Source organism: Archocentrus centrarchus, chromosome 11 (assembly GCF_007364275.1).
Source record: "Archocentrus centrarchus isolate MPI-CPG fArcCen1 chromosome 11, fArcCen1, whole genome shotgun sequence".
NCBI lineage: Eukaryota > Metazoa > Chordata > Actinopteri > Cichliformes > Cichlidae > Archocentrus > Archocentrus centrarchus.
The window spans coordinates 14,121,006-14,145,730 of record NC_044356.1 but is presented as its reverse complement, the minus strand read 5'-3'; the positions used below and the strand labels follow the sequence as shown (position 1 = coordinate 14,145,730).

The window sequence follows — 24,725 nt, the reverse complement described above, 5'->3', positions numbered from 1 at the left end:
GGTGGATGAGGCGTAGTTACTAGTGATCATCTGTAGTATCCTATTCTAAAAATAATCTGTTTTCTTTGGATACTGGACTTCCTTATTTTGTGAGAATTGTACATCCGAGTTTGTATTTTTTGAATCATACACAATAGTGAAATAATTTGGGTTAAACCTTGATAATATAGAGAAATCTTTGTTGTTGTGGTTGTTGGGTTTGTGTCTTTGTGTCTTTTTTTTTTGTTTGTTTTGTTTTGGGGTTTACCCACCTGTTTTATTTATTTATTTATTTTAATTCTCTTTTTTCATACATTCTGTACTTTCATTTAAATGCTGCTCTAAGATATCTTTTAAGTACCTGACTTGCAAGGAAAGGCAAGTTGAAAACTGGACAATAATTTGGTTGCCCTTGATGTTTCCTTTGATGAGAGAGCATGCTTATTTCTGTATATTATTGGAAACATTTTTGAAAACCCAATACAAATAATGTTGGAAAAAAAAACATGATTTGGGGGCTAATATATACACTTCAACAGCTGTACTGTGGTCTTGAGCAATAGTTCTCCAGGCTTTCTGAAGGTCTCTCAAAGTTTTTCTTTGGACATTGGCTGTTTTTTCACACTTTTTCAGTCCACTCCTTGTACCTGATTGTTTTCAGAGGAATGCCTTTTACTTGTTGATCTACTTAACATTGACCTTTGAATCATTCACAAGAATAAAAATGGCATGAAAAATAAATAGTGTAAAAGATTTATATTACATGAAAAAAGCAGTAAGATTTTTTAAAAAAAAGGTTCAATATCATTCATTTTATTGTACACATGGTCCAAAAAGTACTTCAAATCTTGGGAACCTCACATGTTACCAACAACTTAATAAGCTCATCCTAAATTTAACAGCATTGTTACTTAATTGCCCCGGTACAAACACATGCCACAAAAGGAACATGTTCAAAGTGGTATAAACAACATCATTAAAATATTTTAGGAGACAAAAAGCAACATTTAGAACAGCCAGGTGCAAAAAGTAGGAAATGTGAAGTGGTTCAATGTATTCTTCCAACAGGGACGTACAGAGGAAGACCCAAGCACAGGCAAACATATGCAATACTATTTAAACCATTACAGCAGCAGCTTATAAACAGAACACATGAATCACATTTTTAAGGCATCTGAGTGGAGACATGCACATGAAAACACATGTGGGTAGAGTAGAAAAACATCAGGGGTGAAAATCTTTGAAGCTACAAAGTGCTGCATGTGTACTTGATTGTCTTCAGGTGTGCAAACCTATCCAGTGTAAAAATGAAGGCTCAGATCAAGTGGCCTGTAATAGTCACATTTAAAGTAAAAAAAAACAAAAAACGACACCACTTTGAATACACAAATAAATACTCAGAGCTGCTAACCAACACTGACAAGAAGTAACTCAACATGCAGAAGAGAACACAGGTCTAACCTGAACCGTGAGGAAATATGTAAGCAGTTATTTTTTTTTTTTTTTTTGGTTTGTGATTTGAAATGACACTCTACCGTATGACTGGAACATAAACCGTGCCACAATGTAAGGTACTACCATGGTAGCAAACAGCAAATATTGTAAAAACATAGTACAGAGCCTTTTTTGGAGACATGGTGCAGTAGCCTGCAGTAGCCGTAATTCGTCTCAACATAACAGAGAAACAAAAGATCAAAACAGATAAAACATGACAGCACTGCAGCGATCGTAACCACAGATGAAGGCTCAAAAATGCAGTCTGATGATCGTGACAACCTGCCTCTGAACTGAAAATAAAACCAACTGAGAGGCATGGAAAAAATGTGATGCCTTGACTACGTTTCTGTGGGCATACGAGGCTCCGTGTGTGCCAAAATTATATTTACATTAGGACTGTTTCAAATTCAAGCATCTTGTTGTTTGACCAGTTTTTCCCCACATGCTGTGCTGACTCGTCGTGCTCCCTCTCATTTCATTCTTATGTTGTCCTGTTGTTGTCCATCTCCCTGTCGTTTGACAGCGGACAAATGACCCACTGATTTGGTTTCAGTTGCACCTTGAACGGCTTGTTGACATATTCGGAGTGGCTCTTGGTATTAGTATATGAAATATATTTAAAGTACTATATTTAAAGTACTTTTCCTGCCCAGTATTGGAAAGTGCGACACAGCAGGTTTAAAACTGAAAGTATGCATGTGATGTCAGATGAGTAGTTGACAGAAAATCGGGTGGTCAGATAATGTTCTCACAACTAGAGCGAAGCTCAAAGATGAAAAGACATAAGGGGTGAATGCAAACATAATTTTGGCACAACTGGAACCTCATATTAAAAAAAAAGTGTTTCTACTGAAAAATATACTTCATGCTTGTAGTCATTGTCATTTAGCAGTTGGAGGTCTGCGTGTGGCTCTTGCTCAGGACTCTCAATCAGCTGAGATTTTGCTGTCATAGAAACCATCCTCATCCTCGGAGCTTAAAGCGGAGGAGCTCAGAGTCGAGCGATGTGTCGGCTGTGACTTCCGCCTGAGAGAAAGAAAGCGCCAGAAAATGCACTGACTTCATTCACTCAGACCAGCAGGTTACTACACAGTGCCACCTAGTGCAAAGAGGATTTATGCACGAGTCATTATTTAATAGTGATGAAAGAGGAAGTCCTACTTTAATTCACTCTCCAGCGTCATCACTTTGGCCTGCAGTGCTACCTGCAGCTCCCGCTGCTCCTCCAAGTCCCTGAGAACTTTACGGCGGACTCCTTCCAAGCGCTCCACCTCTAACTCGCTCTCATCCACCTGCCGTTTCAAGGCCTTCACACGCAGAGTCAACTGGGGGCGGAGAGGGAGAGGATGGGGGTTAAAGGGGGACAGAGGAGGTGATGTGAGGAAGGGGTAGGGGTAGGGGTTAAAGGCACCAGTATCACTGGATGTGAAGGTTTGTAAGGGAGTGACAACATCTACAAAGGCTGAGGTACCATGTAGGAGGGATAATAGATGGGAGGTCAGGGAGCATTTTAGCGCCCGAGTGAGGTTGGGTTTGGGCCAGGAGGTGTGCAGATGAGATTAGTGTTATGCAAAGAAGCAATTAAATACTGTTTGAACTGCATCAATAATTGAACAGTAGGCATAGGTAAAACTTTATCTATAGCTAATTCTTACAACACAGTTATCAAGTAGGTAAATTAGTACAAAGCCAGAGTTTGGAAACTTGGATTAGTACATTTCACACGTGAAACCTTAAACAAAAGTTTAATATTTTTAATATTATTTGTAAGATTTGGATGAGCACTTACATATATAGGAGGGAATTTTTAGGCTGGAGCCAGCAGCTTTATAAGGTAGCTTAGTACAGACACCATAGGGTGGAAAACAACTAGCCCGAAGGTAAAAAAAAAAACAAATTCCCCACCAACAGCTCTTAGATGGTCTTTCATTAACATACTGCATAGTTTCCTGCCATGCTGGATCTCACAGGTAGTTTGTGAGATGCGACATGCTAAACTAACCACCTGCTTCCTCCATTTTCATATTTAAATCCATTTAAAGTGGCATCCATCTTCTCGTGCAACTTTTAGCGAGAACCCCAAGAGTACTTTCCCAAATATGAAACTATGTCTTTAAATGGGTAGATCCTGTTTGAGTATCAGTGTTTTGAAAGCAAAGCAATGAGCATGCAAATCCTCATATTTACCTGATCTCTCTGCTCAATGTGTTGGCTTCTCTCCTGGTCTAATGTGGCGTTTACCTCCTTCAGCTTTCTCTCCATTCGTCTCTGAGAAGCCTGGATACCGGCCTTCTCTCTGCATGCAGGAATCAGAATTCACACAGTGTAAGAAACACCATTATTCTTTGACATCTTTACATTTTTATTGGCTATGTAATGGCACTTAAAAACACTTTTTATTCTTCCCGCTTCCCTTTCCAAGTGTTGTAGTGATTGGTCGGTCCTTATAGGATTTGTTGTTGTTTTTAGTGTGTACGCACATACGGTACAGCAGACACAAACATAAGACATGTCTGAGAAATGTTGCTTTATGAAAAAAGCCTGAAATTTAGCATGAATGTTGCCAGTAGAGCCCAAAAAGTAGTACTACATATTAAAATGTAATGTTTTGACTTGTCACGCCTGTTTAGTTATACCTTTCTTCACTCCGTAGTTTCTCCTCCAACTCCTGAATTTTGGTTTCCAGCAGTGTGATTCCAGCTGAGGGCCGAGTCTGTCCCTCCATGTCTGCCACGCGAGACTTTAACTCCTTCATCTGCGAGTGGAGTAACAGTGTGACGCTGGCAAACCACAGATTTTGCAAGAAGCCATTATAAAGGTAGGTAGGTGTGTGTGTGTGTGTGCGTGCGTGCGTACCTGTCTCTCCAGGGCACTCTTGTCCATTTCCAGGTCATGTCTGGCTGAACGCTCCTGCATCAGCTCTGAACGAAGCTGATCCACCTGAGAAGAAAAAGACAGAAGTCAGATAGGTGAAAGGAGCGAGCAGGCTCTTTAAGTTATTAAATACATATTTACAGTGAAACCTAGCCTGCTTATTTGCATGTGTATTCAAATATACATGTCGTACCTGATCTCTGCTTCGGTTAATGCGATCGTTCAAAAGCTCCACATTACTCTTCTCCTCATCCAGCTCAATTTCTAGTGTTTTAATTTTATCCTGTAAAGACAGACAGACACACACACACCCACACACTTATGTAAATAAATGCATCGTGAAACACATTCACATTTCTCTCAAAGCCACTTGACACCTGAACTTCCCATATACGAGTCCCAAAGTCCTTCTAACGCTTGATCTCCATTTTCGGACACCTCACTGCATCCCTGGATTTTCGCCCACCCTTTATTAGATTCCCCGGGGTTATGACCTGCGACCTTGAAGGCTCACCTCCAGGCCTCTGATCTCCCGGGTACGGTCAGTGTATGTGCTCTTCTCTGCTTCTAGTTCACTCTCATAGTGTTTGAGGCGGTTGTTGAGCAGGTCTCGCTCCAACTGAGCGCTGTCTCTCTCCTCACTGCACGCCAGCAGCTCCTTCTTCAGACGAGAAACCTGGATAAAAGATGCAAAGTATTATTTATGAAATTTTCTATTTTCATGGATTTTTTTCTCTTTTTTCCCCCCTTCAGAATTCCCTCCAGGCTTACCTCAAAGTTTAATGGGCATGGATGCTCTTTTTAGAATCTGCACTTCTGTACTGTGAGAAACTTAATGTACCTTCTCAGGATGTGATATTTCCATAAATTTCTATTTAAAGTTTCAACAGTTTCCGTATCGCACCACATTTTCTTTTCTCCAACTCTTTTTTTGATCTGTTTTCCACCACTGTAAAAGTAATTTAGACTGTTCAGCAAAAATGTTACACAGTAAAACTAGACTATGCAATTTCTGGTGAAACCGCAGTGGGATTGTTGCTTCTGCTGGACTCGCTTGCTGCTAAAAAGTTGGAGGTAAATAGGTTGGCTAAAAAAGAAAAACTAAAGGGAGGTAGTAGTTGATACTTGGGGTAAAAAAAAAAAAAGGTAGGGTTTTATTTTGAAAATCTTTGAAGTGGATTATTTGAATTTAAACTGCAGTATGACTGTGAAGGATACTGACAGGAAAATAGACAAATAGGTTTAAACAGATTGAAATATATACAAGATTTGTCTGAAAGATGCAAAAACACAAGAAAAGTATGAACCTATCAGAGGGAGGGAGCAGGGACATTCAAATCCACCAATAAGATGATAGAATTCAATTGAATCAGCTCATCAGCTGTCACTTGCTTACACCTGCATCAGTTAAGCATCAGTTAAAGTTGCCATCCTTTACATCTCTAAAGCCATTTTTCCTCACCTCTTCTTGCTGGGCCTTCAGGTTGGTCTGTACCCTCTGCAGCTCAGCCAGCCTGTCCTTGCTGCTGCGCTGCGCCTCCAGCAGGTCCTTCCTCGAGCGCTCCCTGTATTCATCAAGCTGCGTTTGTAGGGTGGCTACTGAGTGACGAGAATCTCCCATCATCATCTCCATCTGAGAGCGTAGCCGACGGAAAGAAAACCATTGAGAAAATGACAACATCTATATGCAGCGAGACATTCATCCATCCATTCATAACTCTTTCACACCTCTTTGTTAAGCTTTTCAACTGCTCGATCCAGCTGCCTTTTGTGATCCTCCAGTTCACTTTTGCCCCTCCTCAACGCCTCCCTCTCCAGGTCTCTCTCCTCCAGCCGTCGGACCAGCTCGTCCCTCTCCTTGCTCAGACGGGTGACTCCTCTCTTGGCGTCCTCCAGTTGAGATTTCAGGGAGCGGTTCTCATCCTCCAGGGCTTCCACTGTTCCCTCATCCTCCGGGCTCTGAGGCATGCTGGAGTGAAGCCTTGTCTGGGGAATATATCAAACTATGAACACAGACTTATAATAGGTAGACTAAATTGTGTTGTTATTACCCCACCCCCCCTATGAACTATGAACACAGACTTAACAAAAAAATCAACAAAAAAACAGTATTACAAATCTTGACTTGCACTGAGCCAGAAAAAAAAAATCTTTGTGTTTACTTTATAATACGGGCTTGTAACAAGTTTTGTTAAATTTGGTTGGCATACAAAACAAGAAGAATGGCAAATAATAAAGTGCTCTTAATCTTTTCATATTTAAAGTAGAGGTATAATAGAAGGTCTGCACTTGAAGCTTCATTAACATGATGACTGCATACAAAGTCCAGTATGCAATGTACTGCTATTTACTGAGTCTGTTTACTGATTTGTGAATGATTGCGCTCCTCACATGACTACAGATCACGGCTCTTTAAACAGCTGGAATATGCTGCTGTTTCAGTCCGCATACAGCACAATGAACATTTTGGGCAAATTTATCCCAGAGGGATTATTTTCTAAGCTTACATGCTTGAGTTTTTCTTTGAGTGCAATTCTCTTCACATCACTTGGCTGAAAATAGTGTCTGTGTGGGAGGATGTTTCTTTTGTTCTTGTGCACTATGTGTGTTTACAGAATTCTGCGGGCATGTGTGTGTACAGCTGTGGACTGTAGCCTTTTTTTTGAGCAGTACCATGCGGGCCAGCCTCTCCCTCAGGCGATTGTTTTCCTCCTGGAGCTCCAAGTTGCTGCTGTGGTCCACCACAGTATTTCCTGCAGACCCAGCTGATGTCTGTAGACAGGAGTGGATTAAAACAGAGAGAAGATGACAACTGAAACTTTATATTGCATGTAGAATTTGCTCATTATGCCTGCACTTTTTGACCTCTGTCTAAAGAGAAACTTTGTGGCTTATTTTTAACATCAAATGGTCCAAAGATCCATTAATTTTATGCTGTAAAATTGTTGCTTCTTTTCTTTTCTGGAATCAAGATGCTGCGTCACCTCTTTTGCCTTCTCGAGTGCCTTTTCCAGCGCAGTCTTATCTTTCTGAAATTGCTCCTTCAACTTGCTGATCTCAGAGTGAAGCGTGGTCTCTTTCTCTCCGCTCGCCTTCTTTAGAGCTTGAAGGGCCTTGATTTTCTCGTCCAGCTGACCCTTTTGTTTGTCCAGATCGGCGTGAGCCCTCTTCAGGTTGTCATGGCAACGTTGAAGCTCCTAGGGACAGGCAATCAAAGATGGATAATATGAGTGTGAGTGAGAGGAATGTGCCAGGGTGCATAATAATGTATTAATAAGGGGCACATGAGTGTAAGTATGTCTGTCTGCAGGAAAATGTAAAGGAAAAGAGAGAAAACCCGAGCCAAAGGAAAACCTGCACCCACAGTGGTGCTTTGACACATAAAAAAAAAAAAAAAAAAAAAAAAAGAGTAAAACATACTATAAAACAAAGGAGATGAGCTCCTGCATTTCACCCACACAGTGAGCATAATCTTTGCTGAATTACCTCAGCTAAAGAGCAGTTATCATCAGATGCAGGCGTTTGTTTCTTCATGGCAAGCAATGAATCCCGAAGATCCTTTAGCTCACCCTCCAATCCTTCCTTCTCCAGATGAGATTTTTGCAGCCTATGGAAAGAAAGAAAGTCACTTTATATGCAGCAAGGCCATAAAAAAAAAATACACATATGCACACATCCAACATATACACATAGATTGGATAAATGCTGCACAAAACCAGCGACTGCAAACAACAAAGAAAGCACAGGGGAGTAAAACTACTTAATACAAAATCACCAAATCCAAAATTTGCATTTTATTCAAGCTCAGATTTTCAGATTGTGCCTGAAACTGTGATTTATCATTTGCTTGTTTATTTAAAGGAAGAAAAATTTCATCATCAAACAGCAAAACAACGACTTTGAGGAAGATAATTAAAGGGGCAGAGGAGGGGAATCAAAGCATTTAGCAATAGTAACCTCGGGTTTGTTATAGTTAGATTGCGGTTAGTAAGGTTTTGCTGATCTAATGATCAAATCAGATGTCATCAGATACAAAATCCACTCTGATGGGAGCCTTTCAGGTGGATTTCAGGGAGCAGATCTCAACTTCTGATTGAAACCAGGCTAAATCTACATTACTCAAACCAAACACAGCAAGACTAATTTTCTCGCTCACGTTCGACTGCTGGGGTTCGCCGCGTTCCTGCCGAATGAAAAGTCAAGTGAAAGATGGCAGGCATTAAAAATAACTCAGCAGAAATATAATATTAGAAGACTGAGGCAACGAGAGCTCTTACTGCAACTTTTCACAGGATATTTTAAAGTTTTCAGCGAGCAGTGTCGATGCTTTGAACTGATTCACCTTTGAAAGATGAAATGTGATGGTGACAGAGTGTTTTTAATGCATAACCAAGGCTAAAATATGTTACATCAGAAAGCATATTCATGCTATTTAACAGACTCACAAATGTGCAATTATTGTTGCTTGCTGAGGTCATCTATCAACTATGCCTTCATGGTAGAATAAAGATGACAGGACTTCTGATACTAACTCCTCTTTGGTCTTGTGCAGCTCCTGCGTGCTCGCCTCCAGCTCCATCTTCCACTGCTCTTCCTGATTTCTGCAGCTTTCCAGCTCTTCCTCTAGCGTCAACATGGTGGTGTTCACCCTCTCCCTCTCCTCCTCTATCTGCTCCTGGGACTGAGGCACACAGAGTTGTTTAAAATATGTTTATTCCTCACATTCATTTAACCTCCTCATTATCATGACATGTAATTTAAAAGGAGTTTATGCACCCAAATCTATCACATTTCATTTATATTCTTTTTCTGGCAAATGCTCAGCTCACGGGATCAGAAAAAAAAAAATACAGATCTTTCAGCTCGCGCCTTCATCAGCATGCAATCCACTTCTGAAAAATACTAAATAAGAAATATCACCATAATATATCAACTAAACAAGACAGGGTGCTGTACAGTTGTTGCAAACAGCGATTCAGTCTCTTTAATCCTTCCCTCGCCAAATCAATCACCTCATCAAAAGCAACTGCCAGCCTGTCTGCTTACTTCCTGCTCTCAGGCTGCATGTTACTCTTTTTTTTTTATATCCTGACACTGCTGCTACTTTTTCAAAAAATTTGCATAATGATCTTATCCCGTGTATACATATATTCTTCAAATTTCCTCTTCACCACATCCTGCAGCACCCCAGAAACAGTCCACTGGTACAGAAACAGAAACTTTTACCAAAAATTCAACTAGAAAAGTTTTACTCTGCAATCACAAGCAGCAGAATTCTCTTTTTCTAACTTTGCACACTGAGCTCAGTCTGACCTTGTGATACCCCTGACTCATGGTATGAACACCGACTGCATACTGACAACATTAAACTGAATGGCAAGATAAAGCCTGGGTGTATGAGGGGGGAGATAAGACATCAAAGCACAAGTTAACTTCACCTTAATAATTCATGCAGGACACAAACTGCCTGACAGGCATAACCTGATTGTTCATTTGTACAAAGAAATTGCGTATGACTACGAGAAAAAAGAAAAAAAAGAAAAATCGGGAAACAGAGAAACTTTCGCCGCGATCGCTGCGCTGCAGGTTTTCCTGCAACCAGAGTTTATTTCCTTCCTTGTTGCCCCCATAAAAACTTTATTTTCTGTACAAGCCCCAAATTCACTGAAGAACAGCAGCAAAACTGTGAGCTCAAATGATCAACCCATATCTTTATGGATCAGAGATACTCGGGAGAATTATGAAATACAATAAGTCTCCTAATTGTTGATGCTGACCCAGAGTGAGATTTTCCAGTAAAGACTGACATTTTTACTCCTCCCTAATAAAACTGGTAAATTAGATTAACCCACTCTTTAAAAGTGGCATTTACCAGTGTCTTGTTTGTTCTTTCTTTAGTTTACTGACTCATTCATGTCCGTTACACGACATACGTTTTCAGTTTTTACTGAGCCAAATAAAATCTGTCTTCCGGGGATTATCAGCTCAAACTACACTGTGGTCAAAAAGCACAGCTGAAATAATGCAGCTGGTGGTAGAAACGTCTTAATTTAAAAGTATTTATAAGGACGCTGATAATCATGCTGAGATCACAGACCTCACATCAAACAGCTCAAGTATTTTCTGACAAATTTATGATGGTTTAAAAAAAAAGTCCCTTATGACTTGTCTCAGCTGCAGTTTTAATTCCTTTTATCTCTATTTTATCTCTAGTGTTGTTAATCATTTTTGCAAATAAAATAAGTCTGACAACTACAGATGAATCTTTTAGTGAAGGATCTTTATTTTAAGATTTCTTTTTGACTTTTATTTTATTTTTTAGGAAAAGAAAAAGGGGGCCTGGATTTGATTGCTTGTATGTATGTTTGTTTGTTTTTTGTGCACTTCAGAAGATCTGTTCAGAAGAATAAAACTCCAAATTCAACATTTTGTTTGGCTGACTCTGCGTATTAATAACAGAGACATCCACCTGTGTGACCTGCTCCATGGTTTTCCTCAGGTTCTCCATGTCCTGGCTGTACTGCTCCCTCAGAGCCTCCATCTCTTTGTCGTGGCACTCCACCTCCTCCTTTAGTGCCCCCTTCAGTGCCGTCAGCTCCCGTTCTCGCTGGCGCAGCGTATCTTCTAGGCGCTGACGTAGCATGGTGGCCTCAGCAAGCTGAGCCCGCAGAGTCGCCACATCCTACAGAGAAAAAGGCACATTTAGATGGAAGAGGCAGAGGTGTAGCGGTGTGTTTGTGTGTGCAACTGTGCAGCGTCCTGACCGTCTGCACTGAGTCTGACTGAGGCGAATTTTCTGAAACCCTTCTCAGCTCTTCCTGAAGCTCAGCTAGCTGATCTTCCAGCATGTGCGTACGAGACTCTGCAATTTCTCTGGCGATACGCTCCTCAGCCATTCTGAAACACACGCACACGTAATCAGTACCGCATCAGCTCTCAGTGACAAGCTGATCAATCAGGAACAGTGAAATGATCCCCCAAAACACCACAGAAGAAAAAAGTAGAAGCTTCCTATTGGCTGTTAAGAGCACTCAGTGTGGATGCAAAACCACACACACACACACACACACACACACCCACACCCACACATCCTTACTCATCCTGGGCCTGCTGCAGTTCTTTCTTGAGACGTTTCAGTTGCTCCTGAAGTTCCTCAAGGCTCCCTGTTTTAAGACTTCCATCAGATCCCCCCTTCTGTAGAATACACACACACACACACACACACACACACACACACACACACACACACACACACACACACACACACACACACACACACACACAAAGAGAAGAAGAGAGTGAAGGTGAGACAAGGAGAAAATAGCAAAGGGACAAACACAAAGAGGAAGACTGGTGATACTGCCAGTCTCGGCCTTGCAATGCATTATGCACTCTGTATTATCTTAACCTTTGAAAGAAAAAAAACCTTGGCTTGGATTTCTTGCCCTAGTTTCTGACAGTCAAAAAATCTTTGGGAGAACAAGCCCTGCCAGTGTGCTCAGATATCGTCAAAACAGACGCTCTCCCCACAGAAACAGCTCTCTCTGACAGGCTGCAGGGGGAACAGCGCCGGAGAAGCAAGCAAGCTCATTCGTCGCCCACACCACTCCGACGTTCAGAAAGGCCTCCCTCTCAGTGAAAAGGGGGAATAAGCGCAGCCTGCCTGGCCATGAAGCTACTCTTATCCTCCTACACACTCATTACAGGGACGCACACACGGAAAAGAAAAGAGAGACAAAGTGAGGATCGGGGACGGCTCTCCTCCTTAAGGGACCCTCGCATTTCTGTTACTTATCAGTGATTGATTATGAAGATATATTTTGTACAGCTTTATTTTCACTTTCTTTTCATCCCCCGCAGGACAAACTGTAGATAATCCCGTTCTGGGACATTTCTCTCTGTCCTCACAAAAAGATAACTAAAAGAGGGTAAAATAATAAGGGAATAAGGGAGCACTCTGTATGAATTGCATCAGCTGTATAATGATGTGTATTAATTTAAAAAAAAAAGAAGAGCTTCTCATTACTGTGCTAAATATAACTCTGGTCAAAAGTTTACATACACATATTGACAGTGTTGCAGGTGTGTATAGATTTGACCCTGTATTCAATTCAGAAAACTAAATAAAATAAAAGATTATGCACCAATTTGATGTTTTCCTTCTTAAAGCTGTATGTTGTACAGTCAGTCAGCCCCAGGAGGAAAAAAAAACTGTGCAAAGAAATGATTGAAAGCCAGATATTGCCTTGATGTTCATCTGTCTCAATTCTTTGTGGCACAGATTCAACAGGGTGCTGGAAACATTCTTCAAAGATTGTGGTCCATATTGACATGATAGCATCACAAAGTTGCTGAAGATTTGTTGGCTGCACATCCGTGATGTGACTCTCCTGTACCACCACATCCCAAAGGTCCTCTGCTGGATTGAGATCTGGTGACTGTGGAGGCCATATGAGTACAGTGAACTCACTGTCATGTTCAAGAAATCAGTTTGAGTTGATTTAAGCTTTGTGATATGGCGCGTTATCCTGTTGGAAGCAGCCCTCAGAAGATGGGTGCACTGTGGTCATAAAAGGATGAACATGATCAGCAACAATACTCAAGTAGGCTGTGGTGTTTAAAAGATGCTCAGCTGGTACTAAGGGGTTCAAGTGTGCCAAGAAAATATCCCTCACACCCTTACACTGGCCACAGGCTGAACCATTGATACAAGGCAGGATGGATGCATGTTTTCTTGTTGTTTATGCCAAATTCTGACCCTACCATCTGAATGTTGCAGCACAAATTGAGACTCATTATTCCAGGCAACATTTTTTCAGTCTTCTGTCCAATTTTGGTGAACCTGTAGCCTCACTTTCCTGTTCCTTGCTAACAGGAGTGGCATCTGATGTGGTCTTCTACTACAGTAGCCCACTTCCATGTGTTGTGCATTCAGAGAAGCTTGTTGTAACAAGTGGTTATTTGAGGCACTGTTGCCTTCCCATCAGCTCGAAGCAGTCTGTCCATTCTCTTCTGACCTCTGGCATCAACAAGGTGTTTTCACTCAGAGAACTGCTGCTCACTGGATGTTTTCTCTTTTTTTTGACCATTCTCTGTAAACCCTAGAGATGGCTGTGTGGGAAAATCCCAGCAGATCGGCAGTTTCTATAATATTCCAACAAAAAAAACCATGCCACACTCAAAGTCACTTAGGTCACCTTGCGTCCCCATTCTGATGATCAGTTTGAATTTCAACAGGTTGTCTTGACCAACTAATGCAACTAATGAAGTGGCCTCTGAGAGTATTTTCCTGATACGTCGTTGATGGGATGCATCCGGGCACATGAATGTTTACAGTACAAAAGACATGTAGACAAAGCTAGCAGTTTGAGTGATCAGATCACACAAACATCCTGATTGTCGTTTTCTATTGCAATCTGTATCAGGGTCTTTGTAATCAAGTGGTTTTAAAATTTTTATCAAATAGACGTGTCATCTAACTTTTATCTGTCAGGATCAAGAAAGCTAAACATAGAAAGTCTTGAAATTTAAATAAAATATAATCAGTTATTGGTTGAGCAGATCACAACACATGAACATGACCTTTGCATTCTGAACAACTAACAGACAACAGTTTTCACACTGTATGCAAACAAGCATACGTTAGCAGCGTTAGACTCGAGTTGCCCAACACATCAGTATCTGATTCCCAGTTAAGGAGTGGCACAAAAATGGTGTCAGTGTATTATCTCAGTAACTTTCCATTTAACACCACAGCGAAACTGTCAAAACACACCACAAGCACTTTGAGAAAACCACAGACATGAGTGTGCTGACAGTGAAGTGACACAAAGTCAATGAAGTATAAAAGGCTAAGCATTTGTGAGTTTTAATCTGGACACTGGTTGTAAAAAGAAAAAAAAATCCCCCAAAGAATCTTTGGATGTTGGTGTAAACACACACACTCATTCAGCCCTGCTCTGATCTTATGTTTAGGCTTGATTCAGACAAAAGCAGTGCTTTGGTTTAGAGGCAGAGCTGCAGAATAAATAGCCTTTTTAAAAAAAAAAAAAAAAAAGCAGACTCTTTCATCCTGTAGCTTGATGCCGTTTGTGGATTTTGCAGTAGCTGCTGAAGAGCTTGGAATGACTTCTGGTAAAAAGAATGAGCCACTAAAGCCACAGCAATATACTAAAGTGGGCAGCGTGGTTAACGTCATAACAAAGGAGATTTTGTACAACAAGACCCCTCAGAGGAGGATCTGTCCCATCCAGCAATGCAACCCTGAGCTGGTGCAGGGTTCCACTCCAACTCAATTATTGATGGCTCTCAATGACTGCGCTCTCAGCACACCAAGCCTTCCTCTGCAGGTGCATCGTTGCCAAGAGACAAGACGGGCAAATAATTCACAGGCAGCCATGGTCACAAGCACAATGAGAAGTACATAACAAGTGATCATACATAATCAAGGGCATGTAATGTGAGAAGGTAAGGCCACAAAGGAATAATTTCTGTATGGAGATTTATTCAAAAAGATGCTAATTTAAAGGAAGATGTGTGCGTGTTCTTATAACTGGAACAATATGTTTCAATACGGCATAACGCGACGCACAAAGGAGCAAACATGGCACCAAGACTGGGAGAGGAGTAGTCAGCCCGCTCCTTACTTTTCACACTTTTTGGTCTGCCAAAAGAGGATCCTCGGAGATAAGATGAATGAAACAGAAACTTCAAGCTGCCAACCATCTGCTAGCTTCACTGCAAGATGAAGGGAGAAAACGACTCCCATCCCAGAGCTGACTGTTGTCCAACACTGACCAACATGCTGATTATACACTAAAAAGCTAATTAAATTATCTTTAATTATATATTTGCACAATGTGTTTTTATAGTTTTTGCATAAATATAATTATACCTCTTAGTAGACTTTTTGTGAGATGTAGGTTAGACCACTGCAAAACCAAACCAAAGTATACTGCTAGTACTTCTAATGCTACTGTAACTACAACAACATTAACCCAGCAATCAGGTGCTGCTCTCATGATTGATTTCTTGAGTGGTGAAGTTGTTCCTTTCACTTCATTGTGTTCATGTGGGAACATGAAAACAACATGGATGTATGAAAGATGATGTGTTGTATACCACACACCAACCCCCCCCTGCATGTCCTCCTTCACTACATCCATGAATCTTCTCTCTGGTTTTCCTCTCTTCCTCCTGCCTGGCAGCTCCATCTTCATCATCCTTTGTCCAATATATCCACTATCCCTCCTCTGCACATGTCCAAACCATCTGTCCCTCTGATATACTCATTTCTAATCCTGTCCTTCCTGGCCGCTCCCACTTAAAATGTTAACATCTTCAACTCTGCCACCTCCAGCTCAGCCTCTCGTCTTTTTGTCAGTGCCACCATCAAACCATACATCACAGTAGGTCTCATTACCAGATCTTCCCTTTTACTCTTTTACTCTTGACTTGCTGTCACAGATCACCCCTGACACTCATCTACACCCAATTCACCTTGCCTGAACTTTCTTCTTCACCTCATTTGTGTACTGTCCCTTGCTTTAGATAGTTGACCCCAACTCATCTACCTTCACTATCTCTATTCCTAGCATGTTCACCTTTTCCACCTGTCTCCCTCTCATTCACACGCATGTATTCCGTTGTACTTTTACTGATTTTCGTTCCTCTTCTATTCAGAGCAAACCTCCACCTCTCCAAACTCTCTTCCACCTGCTCCCTGCTCTCACTACAGATCACAGTATCATCTGCAAACATCATGATCCACAGAGACTCCTGCCTGAGCTCATCTGTCAGCCTGTCCATCATCACACATGTAGCACATAAATATGCAGTTCATTCACTTACATGCAACAAGCAATGTTCTTACTTTATGGACAATTTTAGAAGTGCCTGCGACCATGCCTGTGAACAAATAATGAAGGCCTGGCTGTCTCAGGAAATTTAAACACAAGTCTTTATAAAGTTTACTGTTATTACTACTACTACGACTCCTACTACTAATAATACCTATTATTATTATCATTGGTGGACGCTCAGACGTTGTCCTGCTTTCTTGCATTAAAGGTGCAAGCTTCTCTCTTGCAGCATCATCACCACTTTCTCTGCTTCACCTTGAAGTAAAAGTATTTCCTGATCTATTTCCTTAGATAGACGGAAATAGATAGGCACGTTTCCACGCACATAGTAAATTAGGTCAAATGTGTTTATTTGGAAGTGCTAGTGGGACGCTACTGTTCACATCAGGAACACATGATTTCTGTTTGACAAACAGAACTGAATATGTTGTAGTTCGTCCCAAAGGTGTTCAGTAGGGGTCGAGGACAGGGCTCTGTGTGGGCCAGGCATGTTCACCCACACCAGAATCATTCAACCAGGCCTTTATGAACCTTGCTTTGTGCACTGGAACAGTCATGCTGGAACAAAAAAGGGCCTTCCTCAAACTGTTCCCACAAAGCTGGAAACATAAAATAGCTGAAGCTTTAAGATTTGCCTTAACTGAACTAAGTGGCCCAGAAAAGCAGCTCCATAGCATTAACCCTCCTCTGCAGTTACTCAGTCAGAAAGGTGTTGGCAACTTTTACACGCTCAGCACTTTGCGACCCTGCTCTGCAACTTTACGTGGTTTGCCAATACATTGCTGTGCTGCCGCTGTTCCTAAATGCTTCCACTTTGCAATAATACCATTTACAGAGGTGCTTGATTTTATACACCTGTGGCAATGGGACTGAAAACACCTGAATTCAAAGATTAAGAGGTGTGGCCTAATCCTTTAGTCCATATAGTTTAAACTCTTTGTGAAGTGATACTGTGTCATACCTTTAAGCTGCCAGTTGTTTCAGCATTGGGGCTGACTTTTGTTTTCAGGGGTCCTTCACTGTCACTGATACTGAGGAGGAAACATCAGACACAATATGGAAAAAACCACATGTACATACCTATGTAGTTCTATTTTTCATTTTAACACTTTTGTAAGTACGACATGACACTATTAATTAAATGATCCATTCAAACAGACCACATAAAAATTGTAGTAGTGTGTGTGTGTTTTTTTTTTTAAAGTTTCATGAGTACACATCACGCTTGTAGTTTTAATTACCTGCTTTTCAGGATGTTACTAGTTTGCTTGACTGGAATCTCTCCTCCATCCGTGACGTCTGCACTTTGACTCCTAGGAAGTGTCTCCTTTAAAGACAGAATTAGTTAAGGAAAGAAAACAAACAGCTCATTTCTCACTAATAGTTCACAGGCTCCACATTTCAAGTACTTACGGGCTTTTTAGCTATAGCTGGAGGTGTGTTCTTGGCATTAAACATCTCTGGTGACTTGAAATTTGCCTTGGGAGCCTCAAAGGCTGTCACTGTGTCAAAAGATGGAGGGCTCTGTCCCAGGCTACTACTTGCTGGAGTAGAAGACAAACTGAAGAAGGTAGACTGAGGATCAGTGTAGGGATTTGGAGTCGGAGAGATATTCGAGGGGAGGGAAACTTCTGACTCAGCATCTTTTCTGGCGTCAAGACTTCTGGATCTCCTACGCTCGTCAAATCTGAGCCGCTGCCTTGCTCCAGAGCGCCCTCTCGTCTGTTCGGCGCTATCTGGTGCTCCACTGTTGAACTTATTGATGAGCTTGTTGATGGGGGCCAGGGAGTTGGTGTCAATTGCTGGGACAGGCTCGTCACTCGATGCTGGAGGTTCTGGTAATAACCGTGAAGAAGACTTTGTACTTGGTTTCTTCTGACTGTACCTCCCCAAAGAGCCGGTGAAACCAGAGCCGGTTTGGTTTACCCCTCTGGGTCCCACAGAGTTTAATTTGACAGGTTTAAGTCCTGCTTCGTTATATTCCACATTACTTGTCCAGTCTTTACTTTTCTCTGTGTCACTAACTGTCACTTTGAGTTCAGCTTTCGGCTTCTCTACCTGTTTTTCTTTGCCCACCCGACCCTCCTCCTCCCCTTGTGTCCCTGCTTGACCATCCCCTGGAGGTCTTTTTAGAGGGCTCCCAAAAATTTCCCCATCCTCATCCTCTGCTGGAGAAGTTGGGGATTGTGATGAATTATCAGCAGGGGTGTAGGGATTTAAGAATTCTCTCTGTACTTTATTAATTTTTGGGAGGCTGTTGTATGGTGAAGGTGTCCCCGAGCTGGAGGTGGGGGTTTTTAATTGAACTCCGTATGAGTCACCCTTCTCGCCATCCTTCAGAACCACATAAGGCTGTCCAGAGATTCCCTGAACCCTCACTGCCACTCCATATTTGTTGGAAGGAGGAGTTGCACTGTTATTTCCTCTGGATTTATCAGAATAACCTCCTCCTGTGTCATGGAGGTCTTTAATGAAGCGGATCTGAACGCCATAATCCACGGGCGTCTTCCTGTCAGCAGAGAGGCTGCTCATGTTCACTTCCTGGTTTGGGCACAAGCAGCCTGAGCAAATAAGAAGCGGGAGGAAAAAAAAAGAAAAAAAAAGCAGAAATGCAAATCAGGTGATTCAGTGGAACAGGTTACAAAAGCATTTACTACACGAACATGGGAGACTAGCTGCTGAGACCCAGAAGATTAAATTCTCATTGCTTGTTTTCTTGCTGATATATAAGCTGCCTGCTTCTTCCCAGATGGAGTCACTATGACTGGGCAAAAATATTAGATTGGTTTATATCTTGATGAAACTGTCATCTTCTCTGGCTGCTCTACAAGTTAAATTCCTTCTCAGCCAGACCTGCATTGTATTTATGTCATGCCAAATATGCCACTGGGACACTAAGAACCTCTTTGTTTAGGTCGAGGCCTACTTTTTCCAGAGGGTGTGTACGGAAAGAAGGAAACGCACTGGAGAAGGTGTTCTGTGTGAGACACCCAGAGGTTTGTTGCCTTTTATTTACACAGCCACACTTTTGTTCAGTTGTTATTAAAAGAAACACGAGACATGAAAAGTCGGACAATGAGTTGATTATAATTCAGATTTTGAGTGCAGAGCAGCATCTAAATGTTTTCTTTTACTTTAAAACTTTAAAAAAGACGGAACAAGGACCTACTATATATCTGTGTAAATGGTTAATGTTTCACGAGTGGATACAGTCAGTGGTGGTCACAGTAGTAAACTGAACCACTGATACTGACAGTTACTGCTGTGCTTTATTTAAAAAAAAACACACATTTTATTATGAAGTTAAAGGGACATTCCACCAGTTTTAACCATGAAGTTATACTCAGCCTGTGATCCTAGTTATTGTCACAGTTCTGCATGTCTTGAAAAACTTTCTAGAAGAAGAAACAAATCCTGACTTGGAGATTAAAAAGTGCGTCCACCCTATTCAGGCTCTGAAATTTATTTACCAGTCAGTGAGGGTCAAACAAAAAGATGCTATTTGGTGCAATATAGGAAATGTAGGACAGTAAGATTTTCAGGGTTTGAACCGTAGTGAGACTACAGGTCAGGGTTTTTTGACCTCTGTTAAATGTTTAATTTAATTTTTTTTTTAAATTGTTTTTAACAGTTTTTCAGCTTCGTAGAATTCGTCCGTCCATCCATCTTCTTCCACTTATCTAATTCAGGGTCACGGTTGGGCTGGAGCCTATCCCAGCTGTCATAGGGTGTGTGGTAGGGTACACCATTTACAGGTCGCTAGTCTATCTCAGGGCATCATTTTCACTGTCATTTAATCTGCTTCAAGTATGAATGCCAGAGTCCAACAACAAGATAATCCGTATATTATACTTGACAAAGAAAACATCACAGCCCCACATTTAAGAGGCCAGAATCAGGATATGTTTGGATTTTCATCTTGACGTTTGGTTTAAAGACTCAGTTCAAGTGAATCAGTCAGCCATAATATTAGAAGTAGAGCCTAAGCAAGTCCACCTTTTATAGTCTGATGAGCACAAATGAGCTTGGAGATGAACACCATGAGAAGGTGAATACTCCTCCCTTTGTCCAGGCTCTGTGGAGCATAAAACACAAGGGGCTATGTGAAGAATGGGCTCTCCCTCTCTTTCTGTGCTGCTGCCAGTCTCCCCAGCCACCAAACTTCAGAGTAGAGCCACTCAGGCATAGACTGTTTACTTTAAGCTATGCAAGGGCGTGTGCACACACACATGCACCTGCTGTGCATTCCCCATCTGGTTGTAGTCGAATGAACAAGCACTGCTCCTCTCACTACCATTATTATTATTACTATTAAAATATGTCTCAGCCTTATCCTGCATACATTGATTTTGCATTTAAAACACTCCTGATGTTAATTTTCGCTCGCCATTGTCATTCGACCCAAGTCTATCTCACTTGTCTCTCACACTAGAATTAAAATGTAACCGCCCTTGACTGCTGGTTATAATGTAACACGCAGGACCTCGACCACCTATGAGGTGAGATTAGCAGATCAAAGTCAGATCTGTCTTTCTTTGAAAACATTCTCAGAATTCCTGACGTTCCCTTTCAGCATTGCGCGTGGTTTGCATTTGTATAAGAACCGATTAAGAAAAAACTGAGGAATGGGCCAGCATCGACAGTAAAGCCTACACATGCGGAAAAACTGCTATACAAAGCTGGGAAAATGGGGCGAGAAATTCATTCTACTGTCCTAACATGACATCAAGCAACCAGTTTTTCAGACTGTGTTGTATGTTAAAACAATGGCCTATCCCTGAGCTTCATTAGCAAATCTGTACTTGTCATTTTTTTTTTTTTTTTTTTTTGAACGAGAAGATGTCTATTCTAGTACTGTCCAGGTGCTCAGCCCTTACACTGAAGTCTCCCAGGTGTATTTATGTTTCCTGGACAAACACAGATTTAAACAAAGCCTCAGTTGTTGTACAGTTGTTGCGAATCAGCCAGAAGCCGAGCACTGTTTGGTGACAACTGCTTCACCTCCTCTCATGCTCTCTCTCTTTCTCTCATGCACAAGGATTGGCTGTGTCAACAGAGACAGGAATGCCACCAAACTGGCCAATCAGCCGTCACTCGTCCCTTTCTCCTTACCCGGCAGGCAGTTCTTATTTTCCTTCCTTCCTGCACATCAATCAGCATTTTTTTTTAATTTTTCGTCCCACAATTTCTTTTGGTTTCATGTGTCTTAAGAAGATGGGTTTTGAAATCTGAACCTCTACACATTAAAATGACAGCTTCTTTCTTTATTCTGGCATTCTTATCAGAGAAAAGATATCTTGTAACAGATTTAGCTACCAGGTAATTTCCATCTGCAGTCCCCAGGCAGGTACACACAACAACAGGTCAACTATAATATACAAACACACATCCAAGTACACGTACAATAGTATAATAGCATAGATCTTCAAATCCTAAAAACACTCCAGCCCCACCCATCAACAAAACAAAGAGTATGATATTATTCAGATACTTTTTCAATATATTCTTAATATTCACTGATTCAAAAATGAATGGCTTTTGTGTGGTTTATAATTTACTTGCATAACACAACTAGCCTATGTAAACTCACCAAGCACACATATTCCCATGATTACATTAAAAGATCCATTTGACACCAAGAAAAACATCAGACTATCTGCAGCAGAAAAACCCCACGCTGGTTACTAGTTTTTGGGGGCTTGTGTGGAAGAAGAAAGGGGCAGCTCTGTGGTCTAAAATAGCAACAACATGGTAATACTATTCCCTCATTAAAGGCGCATGTTTACGTAAACACCTCAAAATGAGCTTGGAGCATTAATTTGAGGTCAGGACTATTTCTGGAGCAATTTATTTTAAACCAAAATCCAGTAAACACTATTTTTCAACAGCTTGTAACGACAGACGCTTGTGAACTACAGTGAGCTGTGGACTATCATGAGGCTTATCCTACTTTTTCGCCACGTACATCTTATTCTAACAGTACAGAGGCTGCTTTGTATTTCCACGGCAGACTTGATTTACAAACCTCGACTCATAAGAAAAACAATTTTCAAGTTTAACCATTAAAGATGAGCACCTGTGTACTCCTAGATTAATTGCGTCACACCCACCTATCCGGTCAGTCAGTATCGGTGCGCGTCGAAACCACAGTGTTATTTCTCTCTCTCTCTCTCTTTTACACGGGCCACTGGGACCACGAGCCGAGCAGCAAGATAAACAACCGACTCACCTGCCCCACAGCGAGACGTCTACGCACCCTATTTGTAGCTTTTACCTACCATAATAACCTCGCATATCCTCTTTACGCAGCGCCGTCGGATCCAATTATAGCTCGCCCATCAGTTGGGTGCTCGCACACAAAGCGCTGGATAAATATATAACGTCTGAAAGCAAACAACAGCAAGCTTTCTCTGCTTTTTTTTTGCTTCGGTCATTATCGAGAACAGGAAAAGCCGAACACGAGAAGGCGGCTGCCAAATCCTATCACAAAGCCACAGGTGTCCATCTGCGCTTATCCAAATGTTGCAAAATGCCTCCTCAGCAAAACGGGGCTCACTCACTTTTAGCTTACATTTAAAATAATAATAATAATAAAAAAAGTAGAACAAGTCAAGGATAAATACGTCGATTATGCTAAGATAGTTATTTTACCGCACCTGTAAAATGCGTTCCTTATTCTGAATGATCCTCCTCAGTTACGGATTCTGCATGTGTCGGTCCTCAAAGCGGCGGCGGCTCTGAACAGTGTTGAGTGTTGGTGGGATGAGGTGCTCAATGAACCGACAACATAGGGGTAACTCTCCCCCGTTACCAGTACAACCTGTTGCCAGTGATAGTGAGCGTCCCGCCTCAGCGCCGCCTCCATTGGTGGGAGACAACCCGAGGGGTGGAGCCTGCTGCTGGCTCGGTTACATCCCTGCACACAACTGGGTTAATACAATCCAGCGAACGTGACCCATTTCAGCCTTGAATGCGAAGATCTTACGGTAAATAATCTCTTAATCAGGCTGAAAATTATGCCAGAGTTGGTAGTATTTGTCTAAAATAATTTACCATATCAAACATCAGGGCAGATCAGGAGGAAAAAGCTGTTCTAGTCAATTAACTTAGTTTATTTCCTATAGATCCCTATAATAAGTTCAAATTATTATTCACGCACCCTTTGTCTGTTTAAATATAAGATTAATCTCTTTAACTACTCTCTTCATCAAACTGTATCCGGAAGTTGTTTGAAGTGAGTGGTACAGTCTGAACTCGGGGGATATTAGTTTTAAAATAAAGATGACTATCTATAAAATACAGAACAGTAAAATGCAGAATAGCTGTGATAAAAAAATTCAGATTTTTTTTTTTTTTTTTTAGTTTACGCGACTACCTAAGCTACAAAAATGTTCAAAAACAAGGTAGTAAAATATAAAACAGACATGAAACATTCGCTTCTTCTTTATACTTTATGTGCTTGGTTGAAATCTGGTTATAAAAGTGTTTAAAACAAGGGTGGGTGTATTAAGCTACTGCTTCAGTTAATAATTTTGGTTGTCTTTTATTACATAATAAAAGGTCCATCATAGTGTACATTAATATTTAGATAAATGGAGCTGTTGCTATTATGTCTGAGCTAAGTCGTGCACTTACAGTCATGTGAAAAAGAAAGTTTTCACAAGACTTTATGCAGTTCTGTAAATAACGAAGTACACCCTTACTGCTTCAATGATGGGAATAAGTAGCAGTCAGGAGCTACTTACCCTCACTAAACAAATGGACCTGATTAACTGATCATCAGCAAGTGTGAGCACCTCTATAACAGCAGACGTTTTGAGCATTCAGGTGTGTCTTAACACAATACTGTGGAAGACAGACATCAGCAATGATCTTAGAGAAGCAATTGTTGCTGTTCATCAATCTGGGCAGGGTTATAAATAATCTCAAGTTCTACAGTTAGAAAGCTTACTCACAAATTAAAAACTTTAAAGACTGCTGCAAATCTTCCCAGGAGTGGATTTCCCAGTGAATTCACCCCCAAGTCAGACTGTGCACTGCTCAGAGAAACTGAAAAAGACTCTATAGGCCTCAGTTTGCATGTTTAAAGTTAAAGTTCATGAGAGTGCAATTAGAAAAAGACTGAACAAACATGGCTTGTTTGGAAGGGCTGCCAGGATGGTCTAAAGACAATTATTTCAGATAATTTGCTGTAAACTTTTCCCCTTTTTTTCTGGTTGTATAATTGGTACGAACTTGGAGTAATTAATATTTCAAGGAATCTTATCTATAATTAGTGCTCTTATTTTTTCAGGCGAATGCTTGCAAATTTGTACATTATTAGAAATTTATAGTCCCATTTAATAAAAAATTTGTTTGAGCCACAATCCTATTAAGAATCAGTTATTCATTCATTAATAAAGGCTTCACAAAGTGACCTATTAATTCCAGTCAGCTTAGGAAACAATTGATAAACCCACAATAAAAATACTTAAGCACTCAGCATTGATAACAAAGTATCATCTGTGGCACTGT

General features: G+C 41.1%; 1 protein-coding gene across 1 annotated transcript; it reads right to left on the bottom strand.

Annotated features, from left to right (window-relative positions):
- Positions 1–781: 781 nt before the first annotated feature.
- On the bottom strand, positions 782–23,002 carry cgnb (cingulin b). Its single transcript, XM_030740375.1, is given in 22 exon segments — positions 782–2,406; positions 2,409–2,502; positions 2,638–2,801; positions 3,664–3,772; positions 4,113–4,231; positions 4,333–4,416; positions 4,544–4,633; positions 4,865–5,026; positions 5,813–5,983; positions 6,079–6,336; positions 7,024–7,122; positions 7,335–7,547; positions 7,837–7,957; positions 8,507–8,533; positions 8,883–9,031; positions 10,820–11,032; positions 11,115–11,247; positions 11,447–11,544; positions 17,173–17,242; positions 17,453–17,538; positions 17,625–18,772; positions 22,868–23,002. Coding segments are annotated over 21 exon segments (3,624 nt in total). The 5' UTR covers positions 18,744–18,772; positions 22,868–23,002; the 3' UTR covers positions 782–2,361.
- Positions 23,003–24,725: the final 1,723 nt, after the last annotated feature.